General features: G+C 34.2%; 2 protein-coding genes across 2 annotated transcripts; both read left to right on the forward strand.

The window, feature by feature from the left end:
* The first annotated feature begins 576 nt into the window (after window positions 1-576).
* Window positions 577-3,468, forward strand: LOC145631133 (G2/mitotic-specific cyclin S13-7-like). Its single transcript, XM_081683229.1, has 9 exons — window positions 577-752; window positions 1,240-1,378; window positions 1,482-1,542; window positions 1,631-1,861; window positions 1,974-2,099; window positions 2,201-2,449; window positions 2,552-2,710; window positions 2,807-2,985; window positions 3,105-3,468. Exons 1-9 carry the CDS (start codon window positions 722-724, stop codon window positions 3,250-3,252), a joined length of 1,323 nt encoding a protein of 440 aa, XP_081539355.1. The 5' UTR covers window positions 577-721; the 3' UTR covers window positions 3,253-3,468.
* Window positions 3,469-5,533: 2,065 nt separating this feature from the next.
* On the forward strand, window positions 5,534-14,679 carry LOC145631134 (calmodulin-interacting protein 111-like). Its single transcript, XM_081683230.1, has 11 exons — window positions 5,534-5,923; window positions 6,487-6,645; window positions 7,041-7,900; window positions 8,458-8,662; window positions 8,795-9,002; window positions 9,216-9,721; window positions 10,479-10,905; window positions 11,299-11,379; window positions 11,508-11,698; window positions 11,787-11,974; window positions 13,365-14,679. The coding sequence occupies exons 1-11, from the start codon at window positions 5,624-5,626 to the stop codon at window positions 13,444-13,446; spliced, it is 3,207 nt and encodes a 1,068-aa protein (XP_081539356.1). The 5' UTR covers window positions 5,534-5,623; the 3' UTR covers window positions 13,447-14,679.
* The last annotated feature ends 2,974 nt before the right edge of the window (window positions 14,680-17,653 follow it).

Consider the following 17,653-nt stretch of genomic DNA (forward strand, 5'->3'; position numbering starts at 1 on the left):
TTCTTCTTTTCTTCTGCAGGGCTTGCTCAGGGAAGAAGCATTGATGATGTTGTTAGAGCTGAAGGAATTAGTGATGCTGCTTTGACTCTTTTGTTTTAAACTTTTTTTTGGGAGTGAAATATACTCTGTATTTGCATAAACATATTTAAGGACTTACCTATTTTGGCTGCTGCGCATGTATTAAATAGGGGACTGAGTTTTTTTGGACTGAAAATTAAATGAAGGTACTGAGTTTTTTTTGGATTTAATTAGCTAAGGTACTGAGTTTTGTTCCGGTGGGTTAATGTTGGATTAAGTCACCGGTTTCCTACCTAGAGTACCTAAAAGGTGGAAAAAAAAACATAGAGTACCCAAAAGGTGAAAAAACAAAAAGACAGACTTAGTTTCTTTTTTTAAAAAAAAAAATCCTAATTTATTCATTTTTCCCCCCTTTTTTTATGCCCTCTTCGTTTAGACATCTCAATTATCAAAGAAGCCACTCAACGGCTATATTTTCAAATACAATAATATGACCGTTAGAAAGAACCACCTTGGCTCTCATCTTACAAAATAGGGCAATTCACAGTCGCAGTTTCTCCATCTTCTTCATCTTCACCCTTCTATAACAACAGAATAAAAAGAGGGGAAAACAGAGAAATTCAAATCAATCTGTTTCGGTTTTTTTTCCTGATTTGATTTTGATCCCCTCTCTCTCTCATCTTTTCTTCTTCCATTAAAATCCATGGCTTCCAGAGTAGTTCTTCCTCAAAATGGTACGTCTTTATCTCTCCGCTCATCCCCTTCTTTCAATTTGATGTTGGTTTTGTTTATGTTGAATAAACCCAGAAGAATTTTAATGATTTCTGGATAATTTTCTGTAAAAAAATTCATCTGGGTTTTTCTGATTCGTGTTGAAAGATTTCAATCACCGCCTTTTGTATTTCGTATTTGTAATATCGACAGTTTCATATCGTTTTGTGTTCGAAAAAATTTCGGGGTATTCTTCATCTTTTCAATTTTCTGAAATAATTTTTCTGGGTTCGTGGATTTTAAACGATTTGATCCTCATTTGCCTGTTGTTTAATTGAATGTTTGGGATCTGCAATTCGATAATCGTCGAATTGATTTTATGGGTTCTATTAATTTTGCCCCAAAATTTAATCGTCCTCATATTTTTCTGGGTTTCATTGTTTTATATTTTTCTTTTAATTAAGTTCTTTATTAATTCCCTAAGTTAATATTCAAGAAATAATTTTGCAGTTGAAGGTAATAATAATGGCGGAATCAAGCAAAAGAACGCGGCAGAAGGACAGGGCAGGAACAGAAAAGCTTTGAATGATATTGGTAATCTTGTTACAATTCGAGATGTTGAAGGCAAACTACAAAGACCCATTACAAGGTTTTCCCCAAATCAATTGAATTTTTGTATAATTGATTTTTGTTGAATTGAATTTTGATTTTTTTTTTTTTCAAAACCCTAAATTTATGCATCTTTGTTACAGGAGTTTTGGGGCCAAATTACTTGCCAATGCACAGGCTGGTGGAGATAACAAGATCAAGAAGGTCTAATAATAGCATTTTCCTTAATTTTTTTGTGTGGGTGTTGAAATTTTTTATTGGGATGATATTGATATGATTTTTGATGTTGCAGGCTGCCCCAGGAGTGGCAGGAAAGGCAGTGGTGGTGCCAAAGCCACCGACGAAAAGGGCGGTCCCGGCTACGAAGCCGAAACCAGTGGAAGTGATTGAGATAAGCCCTGATACAGAAGAGAAGGAACAGGAGAAACCAGAGAAATTGGTGACTCAGAATGAAAGATCAGTTGGTTATAGGAAGAAGAAGAAGGTTCCTAGTATGACTGCTGTACTTACTGCTAGGAGCAAGGTATATTTGGACTAATTTGCTGACATTTGAGACTTTTCTTTCAATATTTGGACTAACTTGTAAATATACTGTTACATTGGATTTTGAATAAGCTGTTTTGATGGGATTATAGGCTGCTTGTGGTCTGACTAACAAGCCAAAGGAACAAGTAGTTGACATTGATGCATGTGATGTTGATAATGAGTTAGCTGTGGTTGAATATGTTGAAGATATCTACACTTTCTATAAGATAGCAGAGGTATAATCTTATGAAAACCCACTTTTAGAACTTTAGTTTAGTCATGGTTCTTGTTGTAAGTAGCAAGGGATTGATGAATTTGTTCTTGTTTGTGGTGGTAGAATGAAAGCCGGCCTTGTGACTACATGAATTCCCAACCCGAAATCAACGAAAAAATGAGGGCTATCTTAGTTGATTGGTTGATTGAAGTACACAACAGATTTGAGCTTATGCCTGAGACCCTTTATCTGACCATTAACTTGGTTGATCGGTTTCTTTCGTCGAAATCTGTCCCAAGGAGAGAATTGCAGCTTCTGGGTATTGGTGCTATGTTGATTGCCTGCAAGTATGAGGAAATCTGGGCTCCTGAGGTACTTACTGCAGAAATTATTTACCATGCTGTTTAGCACTACTTGGCTTACTACTCCTCAGCATAGTTTGAAACCCTGAATTAATTCTTGTAAATGTTTCAGGTTAATGACTTTGTGAGCATATCAGAAAGGGCATACAGCAATGAACAAATTCTGAAAATGGAGAAGGCCATACTAGGGCAGCTAGAGTGGTACATAACTGTTCCTACCCCATATGTTTTCCTTTCGCGATACATCAAGGCCTCGATTCCTGATGATGAAGTGAGAATCTATCCCAGAACAAATGCTTGTATCTGTCCGTTTTCTGGTAGAAATGTTCTGCTTAATGTTAATCTGACCTGTTTATGCTTATGGCAGATGGAAAACCTGGTCTACTTCCTATCTGAGCTTGCTCTGATGCACTATGGCTCCATCTCCTTTTGCCCATCCATGGTTGCTGCCTCGGCTGTCTATGTTGCTCGGCTTACCTTGTTCAAGACACCTGGTTGGACCGATACCCTCAGAACTCACACCGGGTTTTCAGAGTCACAACTCATGTAATTTCCTTGACATTAAACTTATATTACTTATATATGGCATATTGGTAAAATAATACTGCTGATATAACCATTGATTGTGATTGACTTGTATTTCGCGTTGTTGTTGGAATTTTCAGGGAATGTGCAAAGATGCTGGCAAACCTGCACTCAGTAGCCCCAGGACACAAACTGCAGACTGTGTACAAGAAATACTCAAAGCCTGAGAAATGTGCTGCGGCTTTGTGCTCACCACCCATGTCTCTCTTGGTTCTGTCTTCATCATAGCTTGATGATGTTCGGTTATGAATTTATGATTCTTTAGATTAACTTTTGTCATTGCTGATGACAGCATAGAAAACTTATCTAGTGTGATTTTCCTTTATGTTGATGAAGATTATACAACTCATCGATATACAATAATTGTAGTTCAATTTTACTGATTGTATGATCTAATAGTAGCAGTTTTTGATCAGCTATAATATATTGCTTTACCATAATTTTTGGAGTTTGCTCTCAATGGTAAAAAGTTAAAAGAAAATTAGACAAATCAAACATAATGTAACAACAGCTTAATTACAATCTGGTTTCAATTAAAGATGATTAAAATCATGGAGCATTGTGCCTTTGATTCATTTGTTCTATCAGTCATTCTAAACTGAATGTTCATCCCAATACATAATTCAAGAGCCAAAACCAGAGAGGTGCCTTATTTCAGTACCCTCTATTTTCATAATATAAAACATTTTGCACATACATAATTCACTTTGTGTTTTTTTTGTTTTTTTTTAGTGTAAGTCGATTCAATTCATGTTTTTCCTCAAAAAAAAACTTGTTGTTCTCTATCATGAGTTATGAATTATGTGAGAAATTCCTTCAACATACTCTTGACTTCTTGAGAAAATACAAGTTCATCTTCATGGTAAACAAAAAAGTGTTTATCTAGTTGCATTTTTGTAAAAAAATCATAAACATTTGTTAGATGTGGACTCCACTAATATTGATTTATTTACAGATTTGACATGCTGATTGGAGTTTTATATTGATTTATTTACGGAATTGTCACTAGATAAACGTTTTTTTGTTTATCATGAAGATGAAATGGAGCTCCACTCTTGAGAAAACGAATAAAAAAACTAAAAACTTAAGGTGCCAATTTATTAGAATTAGTTTGAGAGGAGAGACCATATCAATAAGTCTACTCAATGAAGCAATAGTTGTAGTATTCTTGAGGGCGCTATCAACCGCTAAGCTTTTTACCTTAATTTTCTATAAGTACTCTCTTTTTTTTTTTTTTTTTTGAAGGGCCAACAAGTACATTTTTGTTATAATGATAATACACTCTCCACGAGGAGCTAGAAATGGAGGAAAGTTAGGCATTTACAAATACATAACAAGGGGTATTTATGTAATTATACATATGTACAAACGAATGCATATTCTGGTATCATTGGATGATCCAATGGTACCACTGAATATACGGTTATACTATATATGCACATAATGGTATTATATATGCATTCAGTTGTACAAAATTTATGCATAAATAGTACTACGGAGGATTCAATGGTACCATATAAACTTTCATTGGAACAATCAACATGTGGTCCGACCAAAAAATAGGTGGGGCCCACCTACAGACCTCTCTCTTCCTATCTCTCTCCTCTTTTCTTTCTCTATCATGTGTTTTAATAATATTTTAATCAAGCATTTACAAATGTCTAACTTTCCTCCCTTTAAAATTCCTCCACTCTCCATGTTTGAGCGTATTAATTACATGTAATCTTTGATCCCCTCAAAAAAAAAAAAATGATTCCTAGTAGTTGCAACACAAATTGTGTTCCTTTTTGAAAAAATATACAAAAACTCTAAACAAAATTTGAGCGATTGGTTTAAAATTGTATATGAACATGATTTTAGTCAATTGATTTCCTTAAACCTAATTAATTTACTCTATGTCTTAAGATTTTTTTTCCCCAACAATCTTTATATGCTCCTATAAAATAAGGATTTGAAAGAGAATGTAGTCCTCAACAGAGGTATTATTAGCCTTAAAGTCTTATTAAAGATTTTAGGTCTTATTGTATTCAACTTAGGATAAGTTTATTCTCAGATCCAACCCCATAATCCAGATTTTATCACGTCAACTTTTCATTAACTTAAATTTCTTATTATTATTGTTTAGACTCATACAAGACTTTCTCCACTTTAACACATTATTTCAATACTCTCGCTCCTAAAAATATTAACATTCATTTATTTATATATCTATCTGGCTAACAAAAAATTAAAAAATAAAAAAAATCTAAATGTCTTTTTTGTCGATTTGTAGAGTCAATTTATACGCTATAGTCTTACACCACATTATTTTAAAAAGCATATAGTTTTGTATGTGAGTATGGGTCAAGATCCACCCATAAACTCACGCTTGTTAAGCGAGGACTAGATTTGACAAAACCGACTCAACCCGAATCTAAGACATTTAACGACTCCCATTATTCTCCCTCTTCGTTCCACCCTCATTCAACCCTCCTTGAGGGTTTAAGTCCAAAAACCCTTCCCTCATGTGCCTGCCCTTTCTCCTTCTCCTTCTCCTTCTACACTCCAGTAGCAAAACCAACCCTTGAATACACAATTTACAGACTTTCAGACTGACAAAATGTCTTCAAAATCAAAGAAAAAATCATCAAAAACTCCATTATCAAAGCTTCAATCATCACTTCAAGAAAACCCACCTTCTTCACCTTCTTCTCATTCTTCTTCTTCCTTTTTCTCTGAAATTGACCTCCAAAATACCCTCCAAGAAGCTTCCAGAAAGTTCCCTTCTTTCATCACTCAATCTTCTCTTATTGCCCAATTATCTGAGTTCGATTCCTCCCCCAACCAAAAGGGTTGCAAAATTTGGCTTTCTGAATCTTCTATGCTTGCTTCTTCCATCTCCCCTGCCTCCCTTGTTTCGGTAATTCTTCTATTTTTTCTAATTTTTTGTTATTTTAGTTGCTTGTTCTAATTATTAGTATGATTGTATTTATTGCTGAGATTTTTACTATTTTATGATAGATTGTTCTTGTGAAATTGCATTATAAGCAATAATTTGTGTTTTTATAGTCCTGTAATTTTGTGGGTTTGTTTTATTTTGATTGGATTATATGTTAATTGCACTAGCTTTCGTGGTTTCTGATTATAAACACTTCGTTTACTTAAAATTGCAAGTTTGATGAACAAATTTGAAGGAAATTGAGACTTATTTAGTATAATAATATCATGTTTTTGTATTTGTTTCATTATTTAGTGATTTATGTATGACATTAGGCATTTTTGTTAAATGCATTTGAAAGCTTATTGTGGGTATATGCTGTTTGTTGCTAATTGTAATTGTCATTTTAATAATGTGGGTTGCTCTTATGCACTAGTTGTGTGTTTTGGAGGGTAATTACTAATTACTTTGTTGATAATTGTAATATTAGTATACTATTGTGTATTTTTGTGTATATAACTTGCGCATTTCGCGTAATGTTGCAGGTATCACTCGCTTCGATAGATGGATATTCAAACAGTAGTTTTCCTTTGAGTTCATTGTCTGCAGAATGCAGTGAACAATTTGGACTTGATTGGGATGGGAAGTTGGATAACAAAGCAGGAAACTATTTTGCCCTTGCAACAGCATTTCCTTCTAGTAAGGTCTAAGTGAAAAATTTACTCCTTTTGAATTTTGGTTTATTGAGTTTTATGGAATATAACTGGAAAAAGGATTGGAGTTTAAAAAATAAATCACCTGTTATCAGAGTTTATCAATTGTATACGGAGAAACCCAAATTTTGGGAATTGTTGTTCTATAGCACAAGCTAATTAATATATTGCTGAAAGTTTTTAGCTGGTTCGCTCACCTTTTTTTCTCTGGAAAAAACCATTGCAAGGCCTTTATTTGTAAATCAAGGAACATGACATAAGACTAGCCATCATGTATTAGATCTATGTTGAGAACCCAATTCAACATGTACTTTGAATTTGAAAACCATATAGCCAGTGATGGGTATACATCCTATTGACTGTGTCTCATGTGTTGTCTCTTGCAGCTTTCAAAGAATGGAGTTAAAATCTCTTCTAATCTAAATTATACATTGGGTTGTCCTTCTGTTGGGAGAGTTTTGTTTGTGCAACCTATTCAGGGTGGATCATTGACTTCGCATATACAAAGCAATGGAAAGCTTCACAGCTCTTCTGTGGAGCATTCTTCAGTATATTACTGCAGAGAACTATCATTAAGACTGCTGCCATTCAAAAATGCTTCAGCAAAGAGTATGGATGCATCTTCCCCGTCTAAAAATTCTATAGGCAAAACCACGAAACAGTATGAAAATGGCAACCCTTCTTCCCCTCGGACACCCTCACTTGAGCGCTCAAGGCCGTGCTCTCCAAGTCCTAGCAAGAGTTCACTGATATCTGAAGATTTAATCTCTCATTTAAATGGCATAAAGGTATCTTATTTTGACGCAATTGAGATGCAAGAAATCCTAGAAGATAAAGATGCAAACAAACTTCTGCAGCGTACAGCTGTTTCATGGTTATGTTCTCGTGCTTTACTCTGTGGAAATCTCGTGACAGTCCCAGTGCTCTCTAGACTTTGCCTTTTCGAAGTGGTTGGTTTAAAAAGTTTGTCATCTGATAGTACTTCCAGAAATCCTATCCAAACTCCTCTACTTCATTGTGATATAGAGGCATTCATCATAGATCGTGCAACAAAAATAAAAATTGGTTCACAGTCAACAGTATCATCAGAGACTCCAGAGAAAATAACCTCAAGTCCTGGTAAAATGGAATCTAAGGAAGTCAGTGTAAAAATGGGAGTTGGAAGTACAATGTTGGGCGGACTATGGAAGGAATACACGCTTTTGCGAGAAATCATCTCTTCATCAGTGAAGAATTCCTTGTCAAGGTTTGTTATTAATTGCAAGTCTATTTTTTTTTTTTCAGTTTACTTGTAATTTTCTATCACTAAGCTCATATGGAGACACTTACAGCTTCTGATGATGGCATTTGTTCTTATTAGCTTTCAGCACCATTCACTATCATGTAGCAAAGTGCATCGTGAGTGCACTTGATCCCCAATAGTATCACTAGTGTCACTATAGCTAATGTATGCGAAATATGCTATCATTTTTTGCAAAAACCTAAAGAAATTGTGGAATATATGAAGAAAAAAAATGACAATTTATTGAACCTGGCAAATGATATTGAGTCTGAATGGCTTTAACTCTAGATTTCAGACTGTTGAACACCTGAAAAAGTAGCTGTACTAGTGTCTGTTGTACTTTTAGCTTACTGGATCGATTACCATCACGGTGACTTTGTTCTTATCATGACAAATAAGATGTATGATATTGTTAGTAGATGCTTCCTTATGTACTCATATTGTCTATCCTACAGGAGCTTCATTATGATTCCCTTTTCAATTGTTGATATTGTATCTTGATTAGTATTTAACTATTTTAGTCTGGGGTTACGAACAACAAAAGGAGTGCTGCTTCATGGGCCAACTGGCACTGGGAAGACGTCCTTGGCTCAACTATGTGCTCATGATGCTGGGGTTAACTTCTTTAAAGTGAATGGACCTGAAATTGTCAGCCAATATCACGGGGAAAGTGAACAGGGACTCCATGATGTCTTCAAGTCAGCTAGTGAAGCTGCCCCCTCTGTGGTTAGATCTGCTTCCCAACTTTTTGGTTCCTAGATATTGTGATATGTAGACTTCAAAGGTTTAGATGATGTTAATGCTTGTCATTTGCCTGATATGTTTTGGATATTGCTGATTAGGAAACTCGTTGTATAGGTTTTTATTGATGAGCTGGATGCTATTGCGCCAGCCAGAAAAGAAGGTGGTGAAGAGCTATCGCAAAGGTTGGTTGCAACTTTGCTGAATTTGATGGATGGGATAAGCATAACAAATGGTCTTCTTGTAGTTGCTGCCACCAATAGGCTCGAGTGTATTGAGCCTGCACTTAGACGGCCTGGAAGACTAGATAGAGAAATTGAAATAGGTAAATTATCTTCCAATAGGGTATCATATATCCTTGTGCTGCCACATCACAAACTCCATATGATATGATGTGAGCTATGTTGCCAGTGCTTTTCATATGATGTTCTGTGCATGTACAAGATTATGATATACTTCGCATTATATTATATGATGCAAGAACAGCATAGGCATCATCCTAGGAGTAGATAATTTACTAATGTATATATTTACACAGGTGTACCATCTCCTGATCAACGACTTGATATATTGAATACTCTTCTTGATAGAATGGAACATTCTCTTTCATTTACTCAAATCCAGCAGCTTGCTGTGGCAACACACGGTTTTGTCGGAGCAGATCTGGCTTCCCTTTCTAATGAGGCAGCTATGGTCTGCTTAAGGCGTTGTATTCAGTCAAATAACTCTATAGATGATTTATATTCTAAAAGCTCTACTCATGATGGTTCTGGTGTGATGTCGGGAGATTGTTATGCAAGAGATGCCAGGGAAATATATGTAGATGATCTTGAGGCTTCTTCATGTTCAAAAGATTTGCAATTGACTGAATCTATTACTTCTGTGCCATTTCCTAAATCCGAGGAAACAGTGGTTACACATAACAGGGAGGAAGTGATTTTAGATAGTTATGGGTGTTCTTCCTCCACAGAATATATGTTGAAGATAACCTTTGAAGATTTTGAGAGGGCCAGAATGAAAATACGTCCAAGTGCTATGCGTGAGGTATGCTGGATATCTTTTCCCATCACTTAAGCTCGTAGAAAAATAGATTTTACTAGTATGCCAATGCCTTATTTCAACAGAATCTCAGAATGCTTATGTAGTAAATAAAATTGTGAAGGATTTGTTTGCTGATTATTTGAGACCAAACTTGATGATTATAAAGACTGTAATTTGAGAGAGTTTTGTATCTTTTTTAAGAAATGACTATCAAATCCCTTAGTATCTGAAATAGCGCTCATTCTGTTACTAATTATGGAGTATAATGTCTGTATTTTGAAGCTTATGAGCAATTTCTTGAGTTTACTTCTGTTTTGATCTTGTATTGCCATACTGCCCGTCTTAATGTTCTATACTTGTTGCACATCTAGCAATAGGAAATTGTCTTAATGATTAGATGCACTTGAATCACAGATATATGGAAATGACTAATTGCTGAACAGTATTGACTTACAACTACTTTGATGCTCTCTTTATCCAACCTGAGTTTTGAGACTTTCCACCACTCTGAAATGTGACATATTGCTGTATTACAGTAGGTATAAATCTATGAGAATCTTATGCGGTTCTATTCCTCCCCCCCCCCCCCCCCCCCACCCTCCTTCTCTTCCACCCCTTACACACACAATTCATTAGGCCGTGTGTATTTTGCCAGCCTTTGGCATGTGAATTGGGATGTTGCTTCAGTCTTTCGAGTCAACAACTAGAATGATGATGAAGTATGATTTAATCCTTTCTCTCTAATCTGCTTGTTCTGCAGATAATTCTTGAGATTCCTAAGGTTAAATGGGAAGATGTTGGTGGACAGGAGGAAGTGAAGGCACAGTTGATGGAAGCTGTTGAGTGGCCTCAAAAGCACCAAGATGCTTTTGAGCGAATTGGGACCCGCCCACCAACAGGAGTGTTGATGTTTGGTCCCCCAGGGTGCAGCAAAACTCTGATGGCCCGTGCTGTAGCTTCTGAGGCCGGACTGAATTTTCTGGCTGTTAAGGGTCCAGAGCTGTTCAGCAAGTGGGTTGGTGAATCTGAGAAGGCTGTAAGAACTCTATTTGCTAAAGCAAGAGCTAACGCCCCATCAATAATATTTTTTGATGAAATAGACAGTCTTGCTGTCATCCGTGGAAAGGAAAGTGATGGTGTTTCAGTTGCAGATAGGGTCATGAGTCAGCTTTTGGTTGAATTGGATGGTAAGCCTTTTTGTGTGGTTAGTAGCAGTATCTTTGTTTAAATGATTGGAAGTGTTACATTGCTGTAAAGCTGTTTGAGATACTAACCTGTCATTGTCTTTATGCTGCTTTGTTGCTTGCCCTATCCCTTCTTCTTTCCCCTCCCTTGGGTTTGGATTTAGTATACTTAATGGAACTGGAAAATTTCTTTTATACTCGTGATCTACAATAAACTTAAACCGGAACTTGCTGTACAATCTTAGATTAAGTTCCCCTTTTATTAAGTGGTGCAACGAAGGAAATTTAGTCTATTATAGTAAAGCAGGCTTGAGTTTAATGTATGGTCACAAATGTTATTTCTTATTTACGTTATATATGATGGCTGGAACCCTGAGAAGACCCTTTTTTTTCTAGGTCTGCATGGAAGAGTTAATGTTACTGTTATTGCTGCAACAAATCGTCCTGACAAGATTGATCCTGCCCTTCTTAGACCAGGTGAACCTCTGGCTTCTCTGTAATATATAATCATGAATACATGTTTGTTTATGTTGGCTTTTATTCCTTTTCCTTCGTGTTCCTAACTTCAGAATATTGTCTTGATGTTGGACCTGGTTATTAAACAGGGCGGTTTGATCGACTGTTATATGTTGGACCCCCTTGTGAAGCAGATCGTGTTGATGTATTCCATGTTCATTTGCGTAAAATGCCTTGCAGTTCTGATGTTGACATTAGAGAGTTGGCTCGTTTCACTGAAGGCTGTACTGGTGCTGATATATCATTGATTTGCAGGGAAGCCGCAATGTCAGCAATTGAAGTATGTTGTCTTAGTTCTTGGGTAGTTGAATTATTATTCTTTATATTTTCAGCTGTAAGTTTTTATATGCAAGTTTCAATGCCATCAGGAGAACTTAAATTCTTCAGAGATAAAGATGGAACATTTAAAGAATGCAATTCTCCGTGTACACCCATCAGAGGTTCAACCTTATCAAGAATTGTCTGACAAGTTCCAGCGGAGCGTATATTCAAAGTCTCAATCAGATGACTTAACATATCAACATCAGCTGAATGGACAAGTCGAATCATCATCCTGGTAGAACTTTTCTCCTTTTTCCCTATTTTTTTTGGCTAAATTGTTAGCCAACCTGCTTACGAATCCCTTCCAATTGCTTGTGAAGTTGTGATCCTCCATAAGAATGCCTTTTGCTTTTGGACCTGATTATTGCTTTGATCATTCAATAGCAATTGTTAGTTAAGTAGGATGTTGCAGAAGATGGCAGTAACTGTGCCCCTTATTTGAGGATATAAAATTTAGTAGCTTTTTTTTCTTTTGGTTTCTGTAGTAAGAGAAAATGTCATACTGAAGGTAGAAAATGTGTCTTTTCATGTGAAGTTTGCTAAAATTGGTCTTTTTTTTTTTTTTGTTTGTTTGTTTGGCTTACATTTTACTGGAGATTTACAATTAGAGCGGGCTTGATTACTTTCATTTGAACTAGGCTCAATATTCTCATGCATAAATAAGAAATAACATTTTCCATTTCGCCGTCAGACTGGTTGTTGCATGAGAATTTTTGATATGGAACTGGCTGTACCCTTGTTACTAATTTGTACTCCATAAGTGTTTTCAATTCTAAGCTCAAGTTCACTTATACATTATATATAGCAATTATACATTCAGTGTGCCGACAATTAGTTCAAAATGTTTTTAAAACTATTTTTGCAAGTCATTACCATATGGAAATCTGTCATCACTGATTGCGAAATATGAGAATTTTAAATTGCATATTAGGCCTGCTGCCTCACAGGATCTGGTTGACTTGTTACTTGGTGGAGATCTATCATGCTGGGTGTTGAATTTAGAATGCTGTTATCTCTCAATGATAAGGACATGGTGATAAGGAATATAATTATCATGCAATCTTATTAAATTGCTGTATCTGATGTGAAGAACATAACGAGTACAATTAGGACGATTATTTTAAGTTAGAACTTTGTCTTGGCTATTGCTTCTTTATGTGACTAAAGTAGCCTATATGGGTCTCTTCTCATCCAATTATGGTGTAAAATATTTATATAGATGGCTTTAACTTCTGACTAATGAAAGTAAAGTAGGTAGCAGCTCTTTTTGAAAAACTATTGCGTCATTGTCACTGATATCGTTTAATCACACTAATGAGGATTAGCCTATTGCCTGTTAAGTACTCACTTTTTTGCTCTTATAATATGTTTTCATGTTGAATTATCTATGAATTCATTGACGGATCTCTTTTAACCAATATGGTTAGCAGTTCGATTATTGTCTACCCTTTTTTTTTAATTGTATAGTGGTTTTCTTGCTGGGTTTTCCTTTACTATCTTTCTTAGTTAATGATTTGCTTCTGATGGCATATTCCCTCCTTTTGTGAAAGTCCGTCCAATCAACATCAGATCTAGACCATCTAGTAATTTATAAAGCTAATTTGTATTTTTATATGGAAAAGCAGGAACCCATTGAAGTGGATTCAGCAGCTTGCTCTTTGGCTCCCAGCTGCCCTTTCACGGCGAAACATCTCTTCAACCAGGTAACTAATGCAAATATGTCACAGTCGCCGCAGATTCATTTCTCCATACACATAACTTGGATCAGACTCTCAGGGAACTTCTGTACCATCTTCTTTTGTTATGCACGTATGCATGCATGCATGCGCGCAAAATTAACCTCTGAAGTACATACACACTCACAAAGGAACATAGATTATCCATTACTCGATAGAGACCTTATCGAAGATTATCCATTACCATGATAGAAGCCCATGACCTGTTCCGGGCAGACACCCAATCAAAGCAATACTAGAATGTCTGATACTAAATCTGTGACACATTCTTAAGATAAGGAATCCCCAGATTTTGGACAAGCAAATTAGGTGGGGTTATTATACAATTAAATTAATAAATATATATTGGTTTATTTAGGCACATTTTGCTGCCTCAATTTTGGTATAAGATTTAGAAGTATGTGGGTGATTGGTGTTGGTAATATATGAAAAATGTGTTTGTATTATTTTGGTTGCGCAAAGATTGTTGTCACTGTCCTACAGCTGTGGGAGGGATGGTCTATTTATATTTGTAGGTTCTTTATTGTCAATATTCGATTTTTGGAATTTTTTTTCTTTTTTGTTTGATATCTTTTTTATTAGCCTCATAATTATTCTTTTTATTTGTGATGTTGAAAGAATCAACTATGATTCTATGAAAGGTGAAATTTATGTACGGATACAAAGTAAAAACTGTCATAATTCTTTTTTAAAAAAAATTAACTTGAAATTCTATGTATAATACGGAGTATATATGGCTAGTAACTTTTTTTTTTTAACTCTTTTATTAACCTCATAATTATTACTCTTTTAGAAAGTTAAACTTTTGATTCTGTAATACTATGAAATGAAGTAATGATTTTAAAAAGTACTACATTTTGTCTCAAATAATTGTTTTTTGGAATAATTGTCATGTATACTAGACTGTTTTGGAATAATTATCCTATTTTATAACTTATGTGATCTGAATTTTATACTATGAAATAGAGTAACTTTTAACGAAAAATTTTCACTTCACTCATGTGATCTGAATTTTATAACTTTCCCTGTTTTTTCATGTTTTACGCGTTGGAGCCATGGAGGGCAGTAATTTTTTTTTTATTTTTTTAATTTTTATTGGACTCAACGTCGAGGGAAATAATTTAAATAAGAAGAGATTATAATTTATTAATTAAAATCCTTTAAAAAATGAATTTTTATTCTCAATCCATAAATTGAAAATCAATTGATTGTTTTGAATTGTAAAATGTGATCTGTCTAAGTATCTCGGTTAACTTTGATTTAGCGAGTTAATTGTTTAAGAATCCCTACCCTAACCTGTACGTGGTGAAGTTCGATCCATGGACCTATACACACATCTCAACTTCAATCGTTTCCTAATCAAATCAATTGCAATTGGTGAACCCCCCCTTGGCCCTTCCTCTTTTAATCTTTTGCAATTGATTCTTTCACCTAGGGTTTGGACGTTTGGTGGGGGTGAAACAACTAACATTATTAATTAAGTAATTAATAGTACATGGAAAACATGCATTATAGGAGTTTGAACTTTCAAGTACTTCCTTTGGCTATGCTTTAATCATCATTCATTATCATCTTGTTGAGGATCAGATCATTCTTTGCCTTTCTGGCTCCCACTTGTCTCTCTCATTAAATTATTAGCTACTCCTTGGATTTTGTATGATTAGCCATTTTTAAGGTTTTAATGACAATTAAGAATATTTAATGACATGACTATTTACCTAAATGTTATTGGGTCATTTATTGTGTTAAGGAGGAAAGATTGTTCCCACTTTCCTTGTACTGATCTAGCAATGTATTTTAAAATATTACCTCCGGTTCTTATTCCTCGCAACAAAGGGATATTATTTGTGAGATATAAAATATTCCTTTGTTGTAAGTAATGAGAACCGAAGATAGTACTCCGTACATTCAATTCAATTATTTCAAATAATTGTTGTTAATATACAATACTTCATACGCCTATATACGATACTCGTATATTAATATATTATATGGCCAATTGTTCAAATTGTTTTAAAAAAATACCATTTTTTTTTTCTTTGGTGTTTAGAGAGCCACAGGGTGTGAAAAAAATCCCATTTGTAACATAAGCTTTGAACAAGTATTTTTTAAGATATCAACAAATTGACTTATTATTTGGATCATTTCATCTAAGTCAATTTAATGTAATCTCTTTTTCATAAACTATTTATAAAGCAACTTTAAAAAAAAAAAAAAAAAAAAAAAAAAAAAAAAAAAAAAAAAAAAAAATTGTGTGCCAAAGAGTATTATTTCCTCTGTTCTTTTTTACTTGCCTGTTTATTTTATCACGCTTACCAATGTAAAACTTTAACGATTAATAACTTTAATTCTCGATAAGTAAAAATTATAAAAGTTATATATTATGATAGTATTTGTTGAGACGAACTTAAAAATATCTTACATGAATATGTTTTTCTTTAAATATTATTCACAAAACATGGTCAAAGGAGGAGTGGTGAATAGTGTAAAAGTCAAAGCGGGTCAAGTAAAAAAGAACGGAGGAAGTATATAATTATAAGCGGTGTCTTGCTTACTAAATTAGGTTGATTGGACATTATCAGTACAGAATATTTTCAAGTTAAATATATTTAAAAACTCAAATCAAAAAATAAAGAAATCTCACTGCTTAATCCCTATAGACCTTATTTAAACTAATGGCATAAAAGAACATAATTTTTTAAGTCTTGACTTTTTTAAAAAAAACTTTAAAAGAAAAACAATACATTAGCAAGATAACCAATAACTTAAAATCCCTATCTTTCACAATCGATCTTCTCAAGGCCTGTTTTTTCATCTTAATTTCAGTTCAATTTAGCTCCAATGAGCTCCTAATTTCCTTCTCTCATAAACAATTCAATTCAGCTATATTCAGTTCAGTAAATCAGAACAGGCCCTCAATCTCGTTCAACAAATTCATAGCAGTAATGTAATTACTAAATTCTCGGGTTGTCAACTGTTAAACCTTGTTAATAGATTTGGAATTTATTTATTTTTTCGCCTTTGCTGTAGGGATGTAATATATATGAGAGAGTGGTGGCTATATCACTTTTGAGCAAAAAAAAAAAAAAAAAAAAAAAAAAAAAAAAAAAAAAACGTAAACTTTGATAGATAGGGGAAAGAAAACGCTTTCCTACATTGATGATAGAGTTCACTAGCTTAACTTTGTAAAATCTTGGGACATCATACTTTGCTTGATTAGGAGCAATAATCTTTGAATGATGATGTCAAATCATCCCCATTGGTCATGTGTAGTTAGGGTAAAAGACAAAAGATATGTGAGCTTTCATGATTACAATATCTTAATAATGCATATTTTTTAACTTTTTTTTCTAATTTTGGAGAGACATCTATTGGTTGGAGTTTTGACAATTGTTGTCAATGTATAATTGACAAACTTGTTATGTCCCGGATTCTTATGTGTAATTTGATCTTAATAGTGTGGTTAACTCGTGTGATGCGCATTATAGCTAGTTATGTCTGAAAAGTTCTTTCAATTTAGCATTATTTACTATTTTAGGGCCTGTTTTCATTGACTGAACTCAACTCAACTGAACTGAAATGAGCTGAACTGAACTGAACTGAACTGAACTGAGCTGAAATGAATATTTTATAAGAGAAGGAAATTAGGAGCTGAACTGAACTGAACTGAACTGAATTTCAACGTAAGAGAACAGGCCCTTAGTTGCTAGTTGTGTCCCAGATTCTTATGTGTAATTTGATATTTGTATACTCCCTTCGTGCTTTAATAAGTATTTTGTATTACACTTTGATTGACACATAAAATTAGGTAATTTAATTGATTTAAATAAAATAAAAAGTAAGTACGGTAGTTGGAGTATTTAAAATTATATAAGAAAAATAGTGAGGTTAATAATTTATTGAAATGTAATGGATGTGAGGAGAAGGAAATTAAAAATAAAAAAAAACAGTAGTTGGTTTAGATGGGGACCACGAATAGAGAAAAATATAATATCAAAATGTAGCTTTTGCACAACTAAAAAAAATTATAATACTTGTTAAAACACGAAAGGCGCATATAATTTAAGTTTTAATTAGTTGCATGTATATTGAAACAATATAATTGAACATCAAAATTGGTTAACCAATAATAGTACTCGTAAATTAATTCTCAAATTAGTTTGCTTGAATGAAAAATT

The sequence above is a fragment of the Chenopodium album genome, chromosome 5 (assembly GCF_948465745.1).
Source record: "Chenopodium album chromosome 5, dcCheAlbu1.1, whole genome shotgun sequence".
NCBI lineage: Eukaryota > Viridiplantae > Streptophyta > Magnoliopsida > Caryophyllales > Amaranthaceae > Chenopodium > Chenopodium album.

What these genes read in the sequence shown, in the direction of transcription:
- LOC145631133 (XM_081683229.1), top strand. Translation starts at nt 722, where the DNA reads ATGGCTTCCAGAGTAGTTCTTCCTCAAAATG. An exon ending in AGTAGTTCTTCCTCAAAATG is followed by an intron (nt 753 to 1,239) that starts GTACGTCTTTAT and finishes ATAATTTTGCAG; the next exon opens with TTGAAGGTAATAATAATGGC. An exon ending in CTTTCTATAAGATAGCAGAG is followed by an intron (nt 2,100 to 2,200) that starts GTATAATCTTAT and finishes TTGTGGTGGTAG; the next exon opens with AATGAAAGCCGGCCTTGTGA.
- LOC145631134 (XM_081683230.1), top strand. Translation starts at nt 5,624, where the DNA reads ATGTCTTCAAAATCAAAGAAAAAATCATCAAAAACTCCATTATCAAAG. An exon ending in CAGCATTTCCTTCTAGTAAG is followed by an intron (nt 6,646 to 7,040) that starts GTCTAAGTGAAA and finishes TGTCTCTTGCAG; the next exon opens with CTTTCAAAGAATGGAGTTAA. An exon ending in CCGCAATGTCAGCAATTGAA is followed by an intron (nt 11,699 to 11,786) that starts GTATGTTGTCTT and finishes CAATGCCATCAG; the next exon opens with GAGAACTTAAATTCTTCAGA.